The 18,392-nt window shown below is 35.6% G+C and overlaps 2 protein-coding genes across 2 annotated transcripts in view; one reads left to right on the top strand and one right to left on the bottom strand.

The window, feature by feature from the left end:
* Positions 1–5,475, top strand: part of LOC107749685 (golgin subfamily A member 2) — a gene marked incomplete at its 5' end in the record, with an annotated part of 36,460 nt that extends 30,985 nt beyond the window's left edge. Inside the window, 4 exon segments of the mRNA XM_016564835.1 lie at positions 117–284; positions 1,843–1,949; positions 2,020–2,173; positions 3,597–5,475. Coding sequence (XP_016420321.1) covers positions 117–284; positions 1,843–1,949; positions 2,020–2,173; positions 3,597–3,862 — 695 coding nt within the window.
* A 2,984-nt stretch (positions 5,476–8,459) lies between these two features.
* The window catches only part of LOC107749684 (dynamin-1-like), a 45,205-nt gene continuing 35,272 nt past the window's right edge, over positions 8,460–18,392 (bottom strand). Inside the window, exons 12-13 of the mRNA XM_016564834.1 lie at positions 17,081–17,287; positions 8,460–9,760 (exon numbers count right to left, since the gene is read on the bottom strand). Of these exons, the coding sequence (XP_016420320.1) occupies positions 9,715–9,760; positions 17,081–17,287 (253 nt within the window). The 3' untranslated portion in view covers positions 8,460–9,714. The remainder of the gene's footprint in view (positions 9,761–17,080; positions 17,288–18,392) is intronic.

The following is an 18,392-nucleotide window of genomic DNA, read 5'->3' as shown; positions in this document are numbered from 1 at the left end:
TAATTTTGACCCATACAATGTATTGTTGGCTATTGCTACAAATATACCCCAGCGACTTAAGACTCCAGGGTCACATTTATTATTTTACTCTCTAACGATTACTGTACCTTTTGTAGGAGGCTCTGACGGGGTCCCGGTGGAGGTGCACGAGGCTCTGCGGGTGGCCATGGAGAAACTCCAGGAGCGTTTCATGGCACTCATGCAGGAGAAGGTGGATCTGAAGGAGCGGGTGGAGGAGCTGGAGCACCGCTGCATTCAGCTGTCAGGAGAAACGGACACCATCGGTCAGACACCGCTGCATGCAGAGAGCTTATTTCATTTATACTACTCTCCTGTCTAGATATACATATTAATAGCAATATTGTTTTAAAATATTCATAAAACACAGTCAATACTATATAGAATACAATTTCAATGTTTCTACTTGTGCTCAGTTTTAAACTTTCTATTTAATTATTAGTATTAATATTCATAATTAGTTCTAATAATACTATTTAATATATTAATTTTATTTTTATTTATTTATTTATTTTAGAATTTAAATGTTTTTAAAGGATGCTCCTATAGTCAATATACATTTTTCTACTTGTGCTCAGTTTTAAACTATTTCTTTGTTTAATTAATAATGCCCATATTCAGTAATACATCAGATATAATGCGGTAATGGACATGCATGAGTATTGTTATCACTTCAAAACACCATAAATATTTCTAGATATATTATTATAAATTCATTTTTTAATGCACATTAGCTTCTTTTCCAGCAAACACCCTTGTTTTTTTTGTTTTTTTCTGGACTCCTTATTAATGGTTAAAATAAATTGTATTAATCAAAAAGCATGTCTAACTAATTAAAATCATGAAACCTAAACAATTTAACATCAATTTATTAAACGTTTATCAAAAATTACATGTTTAGGGCCCTATGAAATGTTTTATTTTTTCCAACCTTAAGTTTTATTGTAACCAAATTCTGTTTTAGCGTGTCTACTTATTTGAAAGCATAATAACAAGTTGCATTTATTCTTACAATAGCCTTATGATTTTTTGCTCAGAAATTCTGTGTTGTGTATTTACATATTTTATGGCATAAAACATTCATTTAATTTATCTTTTAAGTAATGAAAATTAAACAAATGGTATTTTTTGGAAAATAAATGTAGTTTAATATTACAATTAAAACATTGAAGAAATATTGTGTTGCTCATGAAGTGACTCTCAGAGCAGTTCTGGAGATGTTGTTCATGTATTTATGTTCTCATTTAGTGAGACGGCAGACGGTGAAATCACCGAAAGCGTCACACGCGCTTCAGTACGAGTAGTAATCAAAACCGTGCGACTGCGCCATTCATTGACACAGAGACACGGAGAATTCATATTTAAATATGAATCGTTTTGTGGCTTAATATTTACAACAACTAGTGGGAGTGTGCTCACTTGTGTGTGTGTGTGTGTGTGCGCGCGCGCATCGTGCGGAACTCCGCTGTGCGTGATACAGAGAGCGCGACCATAGCGTAGAGACCGAAATGACATGCTGTCGTGTAAATAAGATAAATGACATATGGCTATTTAGTTTGTTGAATAAAAGAACACGGTATAGACCTGTTTTATCGGAAAGGTAACTTTAAATGACTTCTGTTGTGATCTGGCGCTATAGAGAAAATATAATTAAATAAAATTAACTTGACCTTCAAGGGGGGCGGGGGGGTTAGGGTTAAGTTTGAGTTTTTTTAACTTGTTAAATTCAATTCAGTGATAAGAGCTGTAGCAGTTAAATTTGATACTGTTTTTGTTTATAGATGTGTTTTTTGTGACTGTTGTTGTGTTGTGTTGTGTGTGTAGGTGAATACATCGCGCTGTATCAGAACCAGAGAGCCATCATGAAACAAAGACACTTTGAGAAGGAGCAGTACATCAACATGTTGGCTAAAGACAAGGAGGAGATGAAGGTACAAGGAGCAGCTGAGTGATGGAGTGACGTCTGCAGCCTGATGTTGACGCGTGTGTGTGTGTTCTCAGGCGAAGCTAGCGGAGCTGCAGGATCTGGTCATGCGTCTGGTGGGCGAGCGTAACGAATGGTACAGCAGATACACGAGTGCCGTCAGTAACCCCGGCCTCCTGTCCTCCGGAGGAGAACACCTTCATCCTGCTGACGGAAACACGGACGGTTCCGGTACAACAGCACAGTCACACTGATTCAGTTCGTTCAGATGAGTCGATTCAGTTAACCAGTTCAACTTCAGTTCATTCAAATGAGTCGATTCAGTGAACCAGTTCAACTTTCGTTCGTTCAGATGAGTCGATTCAGTTAACCAGTTCAACTTCAGTTCATTCAAATGAGTCGATTCAGTGAACCAGTTCAACTTCAGTTCGTTCAGATGAGTCGATTCAGTGAACCAGTTCAACTACAGGAGCTTCCGCTTTCAGAAGGCCTGGAAAAGTCATGGATATTTCTATAGTCGATTTAATCTCTTTTTCTAGTTATGCTCAGTTTTAAACGATTTCTATTTAATTATTAATATTAGTATTAATTAGTGCTGGGCAACGATTAATCGCGATTAATCGCATCCAAAATAAAAGTTTTTGTTTACATGGTATATGTTTGTGTACTGTGTATATTTATTATGTATATATAAGTGTACACACATACAGTATATATTTTGAAAATATTTACATGTGTATATATTTATATTCCTATAATTTATATTATATATATAAATATATTTTATATAAACATAATATATTTTTCTTAAATATATACATGCATGTGTGTATTTATATATACATAATAAATATACACAGTACACACACATACTATCACAATTAATCGTTGCCCAGCACTAGTATTAATAAATAAATAATCATAATAATATTAAAAGCAGTATTGTTTAAATATATTCATTAAAAATATAAATAGAAAAGTCTTGGAAATTTCTGTAGTTAATTTAAATGTTTCTAGTTATGCTCAGATTTAAACTATTTCTATTTAAGTAATGATATTAATAAGAATAACTAATACTATTAATAGTAGTGTAATTTTCATATTAATTTAAAATATAAAAGGAAAAGTCAATACAATATAGTCAATGTCAATTTTTCTACTTATGCTCACTTTTAAAATGTTTCTATATAATTAATAATATTAATAATAATAATAAATACAATATTATTTTCATATATTAATTTGAAATATAAAAGGAAAAGTCAATACATTATAGTTAATATAGATTTTATAACTATTTTTTCAGCTAGAAATACTATTTTCAAAAATCCAACTGGAAAAAAATCGTGGAAATTCATTAGTCAGAAAGCATGAGAATCATGAAACTATTTGATTAATCACTTAAAAATTGTCCCAGAATCTATGTGTGGCATTTTCTGTGCTCCGTTTTTGCAAAGGTCCCACATTATGCATTAAGTCTTTATTTGTGTTTTGGTTAATGACCTGCATCTAGCATTCAATTCAACAACGTGTAGCTCTGATAATTCAAGAGTGTTGTCGAATCTACAGACCGTTTTTGCATCATCATATTAGAATCTTGTTTACAGTAATACGAGTTCTGTGTGGTTTTCCTAAAGTATTCCTCTTCACTCAGCCGTTCTGGACCTGAGCACAGCGGTGGAGGCGTCTACAGCGCCTCAGTCCAGCACAGACCCACAGACTCAATCCCAGAGTCCAGAGAGGCCTGGATCCGCCCCCCTGAGACCCACAGAGGACGGCACGGCCCGCCAGATCATGCAGCTGCTGCAGGAGATCCAGAATCCTCAGGCCAGACCCGCTCCCTTCCTGGCAGAAAACCCCTGCATCCCGTTCTTCTACCGGCCCGACGAGCACGACGAGGTCAAGATCCTGGTGGTGTGACCGCGTCTGTCTCTCCGTCTCCGTTTGACAATACGCACACACGTATTAAATGGGGTTTCCTCTTAGTTTCTCTGCTTTCTTCAGTGGATAAGAGAAATCCGATGCATTCGGAAGCTCTTTGGCTCCGTTTGGTTTGTGTGTAAACCAGTTCTGCTCTGTGTCTTTTCCCTGATACATTTGTCCTCTTTTACTTTATCAAATAAGTGCAATAGACAGGTGACAGATCAGTATGATTCAGATCCATGCCGGGTGGGATAGTGAACTCGCACACTAACTAGGGTACAGCGATGAGTAGCATTGATATCATAAAGCAGGTCTGGATTAAGATGAGTTTTCTGAGAGAATCCGATTATGAAGCATGTAGGGGCAGAGTATCGAGAAGGTAATGACATGCAGAAACTGAATCAGAACTAAAACATAAATTCATAAATTCACGCATGCATCACACTTTAGGTTAGAGCCGAGCCGAGAGTGTTCAGTGGACACAAACCGGGTTGTTTTTGCTTTTCCAATTGGGATTTATTGAAAAATGCAATTATAATCTCTTCCCTACAAACACGCGAGCACCTTGTGTTTTTTCCAGATGTCGAAGCTTTCGAGATGTTGGCGATTGTTTGCAGCTAACTCTATGACGCTAGCGACCGTCAGCCGAGAGTTTTGAGTGTTGTTCGTATGTAGAGTGAATGATCGAGCGTTTGTGAGAGCTGTACATATATATATATATATATATTAGAGAAAACGATTTGTAATAATTCCTCTTACATGAGCAAAGCTTGAACGGTGAGTTCATCCATAAACATCCTCAGATACAGAGATATGTTCAGCAGCGTTACGGGGGTTTGCAATCGCTGGCAACACTTTCTGTGAAGATAAAGCTCTTCTTCGTGTCTTGTATGTTTGTGTAAATAATTATAACCGCAGCTACACCTTTAAAGAGCGTTGTGCATTGCATAAGGCTGTTTTAGATGCATTATGCTCTTTAGAATTGTATGCATAGATTTATTTACAAAAACATTCAGCCAGTTCTGAAGTAGAATGCATTGTGCATGGCTCTCTAATGCATTATATTTACACAGGCTTCATAGAAAGCGTTGCTTTATCTATTTACAGCTGAAGAATTCAAGTGGACTCATGTATGTGGGTATAACTGGAAGCATGTCGATTGAGTTTACATCTGAATACTGTGTTTGGGCTGCAGTACCAGAGTATTTCACCCTGCTGTACTCTGAAGCATCATTGCACATCATCTCTATCTGCGTTCATGTATGAATATATTTTACAGTGATTCTTTTGGGCGTGGGCTTTAATCAGACGTTGATTGTTTTGCTTGTTCATGTAACAGACGTGTAAATAGTGTAACTGTGTATCATACTGTATATTGACTGGAGGAAGGCTTGCGTTTGCCTGCTGATGACTCGGATGAATCTAGTGCGAAGAGAGGACGGGATGTTTGTGTGGTTTCATACTGCGGCTGAACTAAAGGAGAATTCTATTTATTTGGGATAATTACACACTAATCTGTTTTAATTCAGACTAATGGAACACAATGAAGGAATAATGCGTAGTTCAAGTGATGATTTGCCTCCTAAATAAACCTGATTGAGCAAAATGAAGAGCGTTTTATGTCTGAAGTTCATGATTTCATGTTCTTTTCATAAGACTGTGACGTTTGAGGTTGACATTTTTAATGCAATGCATGATTTCAAGTATTCGTTGTATGTAATGACAATGTACTGCTAAAACTGTTTTAATCGGCGTGCTTTTAATGACCTCAGCGAGAAAAAAAGCATGCTATTTATGACGCATGACAAGTCAAATAATGACAATAATTGCCTTTTTATTTCAAAGTTTTGACTTTTCATCTCATAATTGCAATTATTAATTAGTATGTCATCATTTTGATTTTTTATCCAATAATTGGCCTGTCATAATTATGACCTTTTAATCTTATAATTATGATTTTGTCATAATTTTGACCTTTTAATCTTATAATTATGATTTCGTCATAATTTTGACCTTTTATCTCATAATTATGACTCTGTAGGTCTATCTCATGACTTTTTATCATAATTATGATTTAGTATGTCATAATTTTGACTTTTTAATCTCATGATTACGACTTTGTCATAATTGAGTTTTATCTATCTCATAATTATGACTTGGTAGGTCATTACTTTTTTCATAATTATGACCTAGTAGCATAATTTTGACTTTATTCCACAATTGAGTTTTCATGTCTCAATATGCATTTTTGTCTCATAATTATGACCTCATGTCGTAATTTAACATTTTTCTCATAATTATGATTCTCATAACTATCTTATAATTATGGCTTAATAGGTCTTCTCGCGACTTTTTATCTCATAAATGACTTTATATATTACAATCATGACCTTATGTCAGAATTTTTACTTTTTATCTCATAATTGACTTTTTATCTCATAAATGACTTTTTATATTATAATCATGACTTTGTCAGAATTTTTACTTTTTATCTCATAATTGACTTTTTATCTCACAAATGACTTTTTATATTATAATCATGACTTTGTCAGAATTTTTACTTTTTATCTCATAATTGACTTTTTATCTCACAAATGACTTTTTATATTATAATCATGACTTTGTCAGAATTTTTACTTTTTATCTCATAATTGACTTTTTATCTCACAAATGACTTTTTATATTATAATCATGACTTTGTCAGAATTTTTACTTTTTATCTCATAATTGACTTTTTATCTCACAAATGACTTTTTATATTATAATCATGACTTTGTCAGAATTTTTACTTTTTATCTCATAATTATGACTTTTTATCTTATAATTATGACTTACTAGGTCTTATCTCAATACTTTTTTATCTCATAAATGCCTTTTTATCTCATAATCATGACCTCATAATCATGTCAGAATTTTTACTTTCTATCTCATAATTCACTTTTTATCTCATAAATGACTTTTTATCTTATAATTGTGACTTAATAGGTCTTATCTCACGACTTTTTTTTATCTCATAAATGCCTTTTTATCTCATAATCATGACCTTGTGTCAGAATTTTTACTTTTTATGTCATAATTGACTTATCTCATAAATGACTTTTTATATTATAATCATGACTTTGTCAGAATTTTTACTTTTTATCTCATAATTATGACTATCTTATAATTATGGCTTAGTAGGTCTTTATCTCATGACTTTTTTTTATCTCATAATCATGACCTTGTGTCAGAATTTTTACTTTATCTCATAAATGACTTTTTATCTCATAATCATGACCTCAATATCAATGACCTCATAATCATGTCAGAATTTTTACTTTCTATCTCATAATTCACTTTTTATCTCATAAATGACTTTTTATCTTATAATTGTGACTTAATAGGTCTTATCTCACGACTTTTTTTATCTCATAAATGCCTTTTTATCTCATAATCATGAACTTGTGTCAGAATTTTTACTTTTTATCTCATAATTGACTTTTTATCTCATAAATGACTTTTTATATTATAATCATGACCGTATGTCAGAATTTTTACTTTTTATCTCATAATTATGACTATCTTATAATTATGGCTTAGTAGGTCTTTATCTCATGACTTTTTTTTATCTCATAATCATGACCTTGTGTCAGAATTTTTACTTTATCTCATAAATGACTTTTTATCTCATAATCATGACCTCAATATCAATGACCTCATAATCATGTCATAATTTTTACTTTTTATCTCATAGTTCACTTTTTATGTCATAATTGACTTATCTCATAAATGACTTTTTATATTATAATCATGACTACGTAGATCTTATCTCCTAACTTTATCATCTCATAATTTTGACTTGGTATTTCATAATTTTGATTATCTCATAATTGACATCATAATTATGCCTTTTTATCATACTTTTTTTTTAATGATTTATTATGTCAGTTTTGACTTTTGTCATAAGACATGTTATGTGATAATTACGCATGATTTTATTTCTAAACGGCTAATACATCTTTTAAACCCTCTGAAGACAAAAAGTGACACAAAAACAACATTTTGGTACACTGAACTTTAATGATGACAAACTCGTCCAAGCAGAGACACGTTACACACTCAGTATTGTAACACCTTCTGTCCAAACACAGAAAGAGGCCCGGTTTCTTCCGCCACACTCTCCATTTCATTAGCTTAATTTAAATAAATCACCCATAATAATTAAATATTCAGTAATCATACATGTGGACTAGTCTCTAAACAGTAGAAGCACAATTTGCAAATGCACCACAAAGATACGCAACACTTAAGATACAGTATGTCCATGACAAACGCTTTAACTCTTAAATAACCATAAATCTTCTCAGCTTAGTGGGTTTTACTAAGACTCAGAGTGGATTCAGGGAAGGTTTGGAGTGAATGATGAGGACGGAAACACTATAGATACGGTACAGTTGAATCTGCAGACGGTCTGGTCATGCTACAACGTCAACTATTAGCAACAGGGGCTTTATCATATTTATACTTATTATTATTATTATTACAACAAACAACAGAATTACAGTTCACCGTTGTGGAGGGTTGCGCTCATATTTTCTCATTTTCAACAAAACAACATCAGAACAAACGAGTGATATTTTACGTTTCTCTTTTTGCTAGATCTTGATTTTCGTAATGAACCTTAAATTACTGACAAAACTTTGCATAATTTCAATGCACGAGGGACAGCTGTCCACGCACACGTGAAAAAATGTCCATCGGTGATGTTTAAAGGTGCTTTAAACTATTTTTAATGCCAAAAAAGAGTTGTGGCTTGATCGACGTGATGGAAACTAAAAATCTCTTACAGCACCTTTAATCAACTTCATGTTCAGAATAGCACACAACTGTTACTATTTCTGCAGTATGTACACTATGCACAGTATGCAAATGTTCTGTATGGATACCCTAATGACCAAAAAATGTGCAGATTTGAGTTTGTTCAGACTTTAAAATGCAAAAATGACTTAATATCTGAATGCAGCTTGCTGAATTAAACATGCAGTGAGTCGACAATGTTGCATACTACTGTTTAACATTGAATAGTGCACTTTCACATGCTATTTGTTAGTAAACAGTATATACTGTACAGCAAGTATTCACTTCCAAACATCCAACCATCCCGGCGTGATCATTCGTCCTGAACAGTCTTCAGCATTAGTCTCGATTTATTAAAAGAAGTGTAAACACACAAGCGTCTCACCGAACTCGAGAACGTCTGTTCACCCTAAAACGGCACTATTTGTGTATTAAATGACATGAACGTGCGGTCAGCGTCTAGATACGGCTGACCGGTGAATATATTGCACTCTCTAATTCAATCCAGCCCCACCGAAGGTTCAGGTTCACTAATGAATGAATGATTTCTGAGCACAAGCACTGAGGGTGAACACACGTCCTCGTACCGGAGAGCTCTTACATCGGCACGTTTGCACTGCAAAATAATAAACAACTTCAGGATTTCAATATTTTGAAGAATGTTGGGAACCAAACCCGTTTTGGGTCCCATTGACTTCCGCAGTATTGTTTGTCCGTACCATGCAAGTCAATGGGACCTGAAACCGTTGGAACATTTTCTTTTGTGTTCCACGGAAGAAAGAAACTCGTACACGACATTTTTAAAGGGTCACAATGTGAGGAGTTTCTAGAAGGCTTGATGGTTGTGATACTGGATCTCCACAATGAGCTTGAAGGAGGTTTAACCAAAGACAGAAACTGGTTTCTCAAAACATCTGGAAGGTTTTTGGGTTCCTCCGTGTTCTTTGCTCGTGTCCGATGCAATGCTGGTGGGTTTAACTCGATGTGGGGGAAAACAGAAGAAGAAAACGATGCTAAGGGTCGCGTGGAGAAAAGGGGCTCTCGGGGCGAGAAGGGCCGCTGAGCCATGAAAGCAGAGAAGGAAAGAAGACAGAAGAGTAAGCATCGAGACAAAAGAAAGCTCTGCAGAAACTGTCCTCGGAGTCACACGGAGAGAAGACAAACCCCACGATCCCTGCTTCAAACCTCTGAGGAACTTTCATTAATGAGAAGCATTTGAATGTTACACAATAGTTTAGAATCAAGTACAAATGTAATATAGTGGCCACACAAAGCATTTGTTCACTAAAGTCGCATCTAAAATGTCTAAATGTCAATCATTGGATGAAAATAAAATCAAATTCTTTTTTAAAACTTTTTTAAGTATATATTTTATATTATATTATATATTTTCATGTATAAAGACCCAAATTAATACTATAAAATGCCAAAAATATTATTTGACAACTTTTTTGACATTTTTCTACTCATTATAGTACTGTACTGCATTATTTATTTTTAAATTTTTAATTATTTTAATAAAACAATTATTTTAAAAGTATTTTTGATTTTATTTATTTTTATTAGTTGTTGTTGTTGTCGGACTGTTTTTTCCCCCTCGGTCTAGAATACTTCATTCTGATTGGTCAGTCACGTCATTTAGTGGTCAAATATGCCTGAATAATCAGCGCTCATCGGGTGTTTTTTAATTGATTCCATTACAATATTTTTATTTTAACTAATATATTAACTGTAACCTTAAACAAACACGTTTAACTTATAATCTTGAGAAATATTTTGTCGCTATGCCGGTACTACTTTCCCGCGTCTCGTATCACTCCGCGTTCGCGCTTCAAGATTTGGCGCCATATTGCGTCTATAACGGTTATTGCTGCTCGGTTCAAAATGCCCTCAGAGGATTTCTGTGTTGCTTTTAGGGTGAAAATGAAATGTTTGGTTGATATTTTATTTATTTTAATTGGAATTACCTCAGGAGACGATGGTGCACACACAAACTTAGTGTGTTTTCAACGTGAGCCCGGTTTAAATGTCACGGGAGGAAAAATAGGTGCTTCAGCGTCTCACTGTTGTATCGACAGCAGGTAAGACTTTGATTAATCTCTGCCGCCGTGCAGTAAACAACACTCTGAACTGTTAAACCAAGTGTTTAATGATTATAGGAGCTGATTTAAACTAGTTTGTTTTGCTTTAGTGATGGGCGCTTTCTAAACACTGCCGCATGAAGATTCGAATCTTTCTATTTGAATCAGTGGTTCGGAGTCGTGCGATTCAGTGTCGACGGAAGATCTCAGTGAACACATGAACCAGTGTCTAATGTTTTACTGATCTAGGGTCAGTTTTATCATTTAAGATCAGTGTCGATGACGTGTCTCTAATTGGCCTGATCAATCAAACACTGATCTTAAAACATATTTTTGTACTATGTTCTCGTTGCATTGACACAGTTTCGACCAGCAGGTGTCGCCAGCGCGCGCTTCGAAAAAGTGAATAATTTTATGAACCATATGACTCGTTTGAATCAGTTGAGTTTTCCTCATAAACACCTCTAATGAAATGACATTTAGACTTTTAACTGTGGCTTAAGTGTCCAAATATGTTCACAGCCACTGTATATTGTGTTGTAGTGAAATTGATGTGAACTACAGATATTATTATTTCATATTAATGCATTGTGTTGACTTAATGGCCTAATGTTTACATTTAAACAACTTTGTCCAAGCTTTGTGTGCAACTCTACTGTCAGTGACTTTCTCAGCCTACATACAGTAAGAAGTGTATTACCCTTCGGGGAGTCTGGTGTCGTCTTCTGGCCCGTGAGCTCAGGGACCACTGCAGCCCGACACACATACGAAACAAAAACAAGAAGAGCCAAAGTAATGAACAGAAATACAGATGCACACGAGCTCATTCCAGAAGATGCAGTTATCATGAGACTCCAGATCACACTTTGGAGAGATAATGCATCCATAAACTGCAGGAAATCAAGCGTCTGAGAACCAAAAGAAGCTTAAAAACGACAGAAAATAAATTAGGCAACAGAAATGCATTTATCAAACCCTGTGCTCATTCATCTAACTTTTCTTATCAAGCTCATTCTTGAAGATAAGCAGCATAAACAGTGATGTAAAACTCATCAACCGTCTGTCAAAGAGTTTGAGTTCATAAAAATGTTGTGTTCTACGTTTCCTAAATAAGGGCTTTCGAACTTCCAGCTCTCAAGATGTCAATAGTTCCTCAAGTATGTTTCCTTTTCTACATTTTGGTTTGATGATGACAGAATTAATGTGAAATGAAAGGTTAAACTGTGACAGAGGGTTGTAGAGTTGTATGATGTGTATTAATGTGTGTGTGAGTTGAGGAGAGAGAAGGGGAGGAGTTCTGGCTGAGTGGGCGTGTCTGTTCTCGCTGCCTGTCACTGATGTGGGAGGGGCTACTAGTCTAAGAGGGAGGAGTCTGTGGGTCGGTTGGGTCGAGTAGGTGATGCTGGGGGTCGTCGGCTGCCATTTGCGTCTATAACGGTTAGTGCTGCTCGGTTCAAGATGCCCTCAGAGGATTTCTGTGTTGCTTTTAGGGTGAAAATGAAATGTTTGGTTGATATTTTATTTATTTTAATTGGAATTACCTCAGGAGACGATGGTGCACACACAAACTTAGTGTGTTTTCAACGTGAGCCCGGTTTAAATGTCACGGGAGGAAAAATAGGTGCTTCAGCGTCTCACTGTTGTATCGACAGCAGGTAAGACTTTGATTAATCTCTGCCGCCGTGCAGTAAACAACACTCTGAACTGTTAAACCAAGTGTTTAATGATTATAGGAGCTGATTTAAACTAGTTTGTTTTGCTTTAGTGATGGGCGCTTTCTAAACACTGCCGCATGAAGATTCGAATCTTTCTATTTGAATCAGTGGTTCGGAGTCGTGCGATTCAGTGTCGACGGAAGATCTCAGTGAACACATGAACCAGTGTCTAATGTTTTACTGATCTAGGGTCAGTTTTATCATTTAAGATCAGTGTCGATGACGTGTCTCTAATTGGCCTGATCAATCAAACACTGATCTTAAAACATATTTTTGTACTATGTTCTCGTTGCATTGACACAGTTTCGACCAGCAGGTGTCGCCAGCGCGCGCTTCGAAAAAGTGAATAATTTTATGAACCATATGACTCGTTTGAATCAGTTGAGTTTTCCTCATAAACACCTCTAATGAAATGACATTTAGACTTTTAACTGTGGCTTAAGTGTCCAAATATGTTCACAGCCACTGTATATTGTGTTGTAGTGAAATTGATGTGAACTACAGATATGATTATTTCATATTAATGCATTGTGTTGACTTAATGGCCTAATGTTTACATTTAAACAACTTTGTCCAAGCTTTGTGTGCAACTCTACTGTCAGTGACTTTCTCAGCCTACATACAGTAAGAAGTGTATTACCCTTCGGGGAGTCTGGTGTCGTCTTCTGGCCCGTGAGCTCAGGGACCACTGCAGCCCGACACACATACGAAACAAAAACAAGAAGAGCCAAAGTAATGAACAGAAATACAGATGCACACGAGCTCATTCCAGAAGATGCAGTTATCATGAGACTCCAGATCACACTTTGGAGAGATAATGCATCCATAAACTGCAGGAAATCAAGCGTCTGAGAACCAAAAGAAGCTTAAAAACGACAGAAAATAAATTAGGCAACAGAAATGCATTTATCAAACCCTGTGCTCATTCATCTAACTTCTCTTGTCAAGCTAAGTCAAGATAAGGAGCCATGGTGAAAATAAATAAAGTCTTCTAAAGTTTGGTTTGACGATGACAAAATGATATGAAATGAACGGTTAAACTTGTGACAGAGGGTTGTTGAGTTGTTGTGCTGTCCAAGTGAGGCTTTACTGTGTATGTGTATTAATGTGTGTGAGTTGAGGAGAAGGGGAGGAGTTCTGGCTGGGTGGGCGTGTCTGTCCTCGCTGTCTGTCACGGGTGTGGGAGGGGCTAATAGTCTAAGAGGGAGGAGTCTGTGGGTCAGTTAGGTCGAGTAGGTGATGCTGGGGGTCGCCGGCTGCCATGGGAACACAGAGAGAAGATGGATGAGTACCACACACACACACACACACACACACACACACAGTCTCACACACACACACACACACACACACACACACTCTCTCACTCACACACACACACACACACACAGAGCAAACATTCACAAAATTGTGTTCATTAAATGTGAAAGAATTTCATTCACATGAGAAAGTAAAAATATTTTGCACTGAGAAACTGACTAATTTTCTCTTATTAGAGTTCATAAAAGTAAGATATTTAATGGATATTTAATTTCATAGTTTTGCCAAAGTTATGAATCAAATATCTCTGGTTATAATATTAATAACTTTTTAATAAAATAAGTTTTAAATTAATTATTAATAATACCTTTATTTATTTATTTATTTAAAAAAAAATGAAATTGCATTTTTGACATTATCTAAATAAATTCAAGAAATTAATTTAATGATATTAAAATAAATTCTAAAAGAAATAGCTAAAAATATATAAAATCTAATAATTATTATTTAGTAATATTACTAATACTTTTTATTCAATAAAAAAATTCAATAAATGATATTTATTTGAAAAGCATTTCTGACATTATCTAAACAAAATAAGAAATTAATTTCATAATAATAAAATAATTAAATTCTAAAAGAAATAATTAAAAAATATACAATCTCCAGTAATAATTTAACAAGATTCTTAATTAAATAATTAATTATTAATTAATAATTGTTACATAAAATAAAGGGTAATACAATTTACAAAAATGTAAAATTAAATGAAATCTAAACAAATAAAATGTAATTAATTACCGGTAGTAAATTCCATTTGCTGTTTATTATGTATTACTAATGAGTGATAGATCTGTGCATCTGTTGTGTGGTTGATCAGACATAGACATGTGGTAAAAGTTGCTTTACAGCATTTAGAGATCACACCATGACAGAATGAGATGCCATGAAGAGACGAACAACATGGACAAAATACATCTGACACTTCACCTTTGACCCCACTGTTCAGTTTCACCCTAAAGGTCACAAGTGCAGCGTTTGACTGGATGTTTGTAGTGGTTTTTATTAAGAGGGATCATAAATAACGATGGCAAAACTGAAATAAAACAAGTGCACGGGGCCGCAGAAGGAAAGGCTTTTCAGATCTGGATTAAATTAAATAAAACTGAAAATAAATCATTCAGAGAACTGATGTAATGTTTGCACATTACAGAATCTGTTCTGAGACCTGCTGTCCATCTACTAAATCAGCATACGAGATGCAAGCTGGACGAGGATTTGAGTGGCTGTCTGAAAGATTTTCACATTCAGTGATTTAGTTCTGCTATAAACAGATTCTGTGTTAAATACAACATGATATGCTGTCGATTTACCGCAGAACATACTGTAATACTGACTCCAACAGCATGTCACGCAGAGCTTCGGTTGTATTTAACTAGAACATTCCCATGTAAAGAGTTTGTTATTGTTTATTTGTACTGTCGGATAAAGACGTCCCAATAGATCATTTCTGGACTGTTGTATGTGTGTGTGGGAGGGTCTCAGAGACAGTCGGTCATGCAGAGAGGGACGGGGAATGGCGAGAGAACCACAGACGTACCAGAAGCGTTCGTCCTCATTGGTCACTGATTGTAATTCTGTGAAAAATAATCAATATCAGCAGAAGGGGTGGAGCCAGAGCGATGGGAGGATGTGCGAGACACACACGGTTAACATGGAGGAGACAGAAACATCAACACTTCTCCAATCCAAGCTAACCAGAGACTGACGTCCAAAACCTCTGCCTGAAGATTTAACAGCCAATTATGAATTCAAAAGCATCAGCAATAAGTCATAATCATCTTAAGCCGTGATGGGTTTTTAAAATTGATTTTTGCAATTCAGAGGTTTTGCAGATCATTTATCAGGGACTTTAAAAGCATTAAAAAGGTCAGAATGAAAGGTGTGTGAGTGACTGCTGGGAAGTGTGTGTGTGTGTGAGAGTGTGTGTGAGTGAGAGTGTGTGTGAGTGAGAGTGTGTGTGAGTGAGAGTGTGTGTGAGTGAGAGTGTGTGTGAGTGAGAGTGTGTGTGAGTGAGAGTGTGTGTGTGTGTGTGTGTGTGTGTGTGTTGCTGTCAGGAAGCAAGTGTTTGCCGTTAGTGTTACAACGAGTCAAATCACACGCAACAGAGGACAAATTTAAGAATGAACACAAATAAAAGCAAAGAGAACATAAACATCCCTCAGGCCGTCCTGTGGACAGTTAGTAAAGCGTCTGATGTGAGCCGACGTGATCGAGACATTCATAGATGAGATATGCTGACTATTAGAGCTGGGTCATATAAAGCATATTTATAAGCCTTTTGATGATATTTTGATGAACCATCATTTCAGTCAAACAATCATTCAAAATGCTAAATACAAGATGTAACTGCAGGGAAAAGATAGTTAAAGTAATCAGTTTGTAATTTTTTTAATTCATACCTGTATATTAAGTACCGTTTAAAAGTTTGGGGTAAGATATTTTTGTAAAGAAATTATTACTTTACACATTTTTATTTATATTATAAATATAAAACCTCAATACTTAAACAACTATTTAAATATAAATATTTTTTAATTAATATTTATAATTTACAGTATCGTTGAAATCATAAAGATTTCTATTCCAAATAAATGCTGTTCTTTTAAACCTTTTAATATATGAAAAATGCCACGCAGAGATTTCTGTCACGAGAAAAGGAAGGATCCTGAACCGAGTCTAATGATCCAATGCAAAATCCCAGTGAACGTTTGCTCTATCACCCAGCTCTACTGAGAACACACTGTGCATCAAATGGTTTAAATCTGTAACGTTTGAACGATAATAAGAGTTAGAAGCAGGACGCCAGACTGTGGACATCTGAATCTGATTTGATGACACTTTGATTAACAATGAGCTGAGTTTCGGTGATGGCTGCTTATCGTTTAAACGTTGGTATGGTGACCGGTTAACTCACCCACACCACTGCTCTTACTCCAGCGGTTACAGTCTCACATTCCGCGGCTAAGAGCAAACGGATGTTCTTATTAGACTGCAGGACTAGAAGGTTAGTCTTGTTTGAGCATTTCTGAATGTTTCATGTACATTGCGTATCATTTCTGCTGCACTAGCGTCATCAGATGCAATTGGTTGTCTTCCATTGTTATGACAAACATATATACCCACAGTTTGCAATTTCATTAGATGGAGTTAGTGTCGCAGAAATTACACGCGTCTCAAATCTGAGCGCGTTATTATTGTTTTCCAGCACAAATGCACTGTTTCATTAGCAGTTTCTACTGTCTGAGGTAATCGAGTCTCACCTGGGCACGCTGGGAGGTGCGCGGTTAGGCCGGGACGGGACCTGAGGTGGGGGCCCGCCGAAGGGGTCGGGAGAGGCTCCCGGGCGAGAGGGAACGGGTGGCCCGCCGGCAGCAGGGGGCCCCGGGGCCGAGCCGCGAGAACCTGGGCGTGCCGGAGGCCCCGGAGGAGGGGCCCGTCTCTGAGGGGTCGGGCTGGTCGCCGGAGACCTAACGGAGAAATATTGTTTTTTCATATTATGTTTTTTCTCACCTTTGTTTGTGTAGCAACAATAACAAATTTATCTTCGGTGATAACACACCACACTTTGACTTAATCAAAGTCAATCTTATTTTATTTACCGCTACATATACGGTTTTGCATCACATTCTAAAAGTTAAATTTAAAGAGCAACAAATAATCAGAAATCAGCTTTTCTCATTTACATATTTAATTGTATGCATGCATCTCATGGATTCTGTGGTAGCCAGTAAGCTCATTTCACATTCCAGCAGCAGGTGGCGCTACTGTCCCATTCTGTAACTAAGCATTAGTGGTGTGTTCACTAGTTTGTTTTAAACTTGGGGAGGAGGCTGGTTCTGACATCATGACCTAAGGCTGAGCTTATGAATATTAATGAGTTCCTGCTGACATTGCTGGGGAACTTTCTTGAACTTTCCTCTCCAGAATATAATTAATATTCATGAGCCTAGCATTAAGCCAAATATGATGAGTAAATTAAAAAGTACACTATATAGCTATTAGTATTGATAAAAAATATGTATATATATATAAAAAAAACTATTATAATAGTTTATAATAATAAAGTATTTGCAGGATATATTTATTACAGTATAGGATATCATTGTATGCCATAAACTTTTTCTACTTAAAATATAACAATTATTATTGTAGCTTATAATAATAAAGCATTTAAAGTATATTTATTACAGTGTAGGATATTATTGTACTCCATAAACGTTTACTACTTTAATGAATAAAATATAATAATTATTATTCTAGCTTATAATAATAAAGTTTTAATGCATAAATTTCGAAAAATTGACCCTTATGACTGGTTTTGTGCTCCAGGGTCACATTTGTGTTTTTTGTTGAGTATCATATTTGATCTAATCAGGCTTTTATGGCTCATATAGTCTTGATACAGTGAGAATATGGAGGAAAAAACAGAGACTTTTATTCAGAGACTCAAACTGATCAATTTTGCTGCAGATGCTGATATTTCTATGATGAAGTTCTGCTGCTTGTGATGTAAATCAATGAGATCTTTATAACAGTGCAGCAGATACTGACATAAACTGATCTAGATATCAG

This window comes from Sinocyclocheilus rhinocerous, unplaced genomic scaffold (genome assembly GCF_001515625.1).
Source record: "Sinocyclocheilus rhinocerous isolate Xijiao unplaced genomic scaffold, SAMN03320098_v1.1 scaffold4954, whole genome shotgun sequence".
NCBI lineage: Eukaryota > Metazoa > Chordata > Actinopteri > Cypriniformes > Cyprinidae > Sinocyclocheilus > Sinocyclocheilus rhinocerous.
This window is presented reverse-complemented; position numbering and strand designations above follow the sequence as displayed.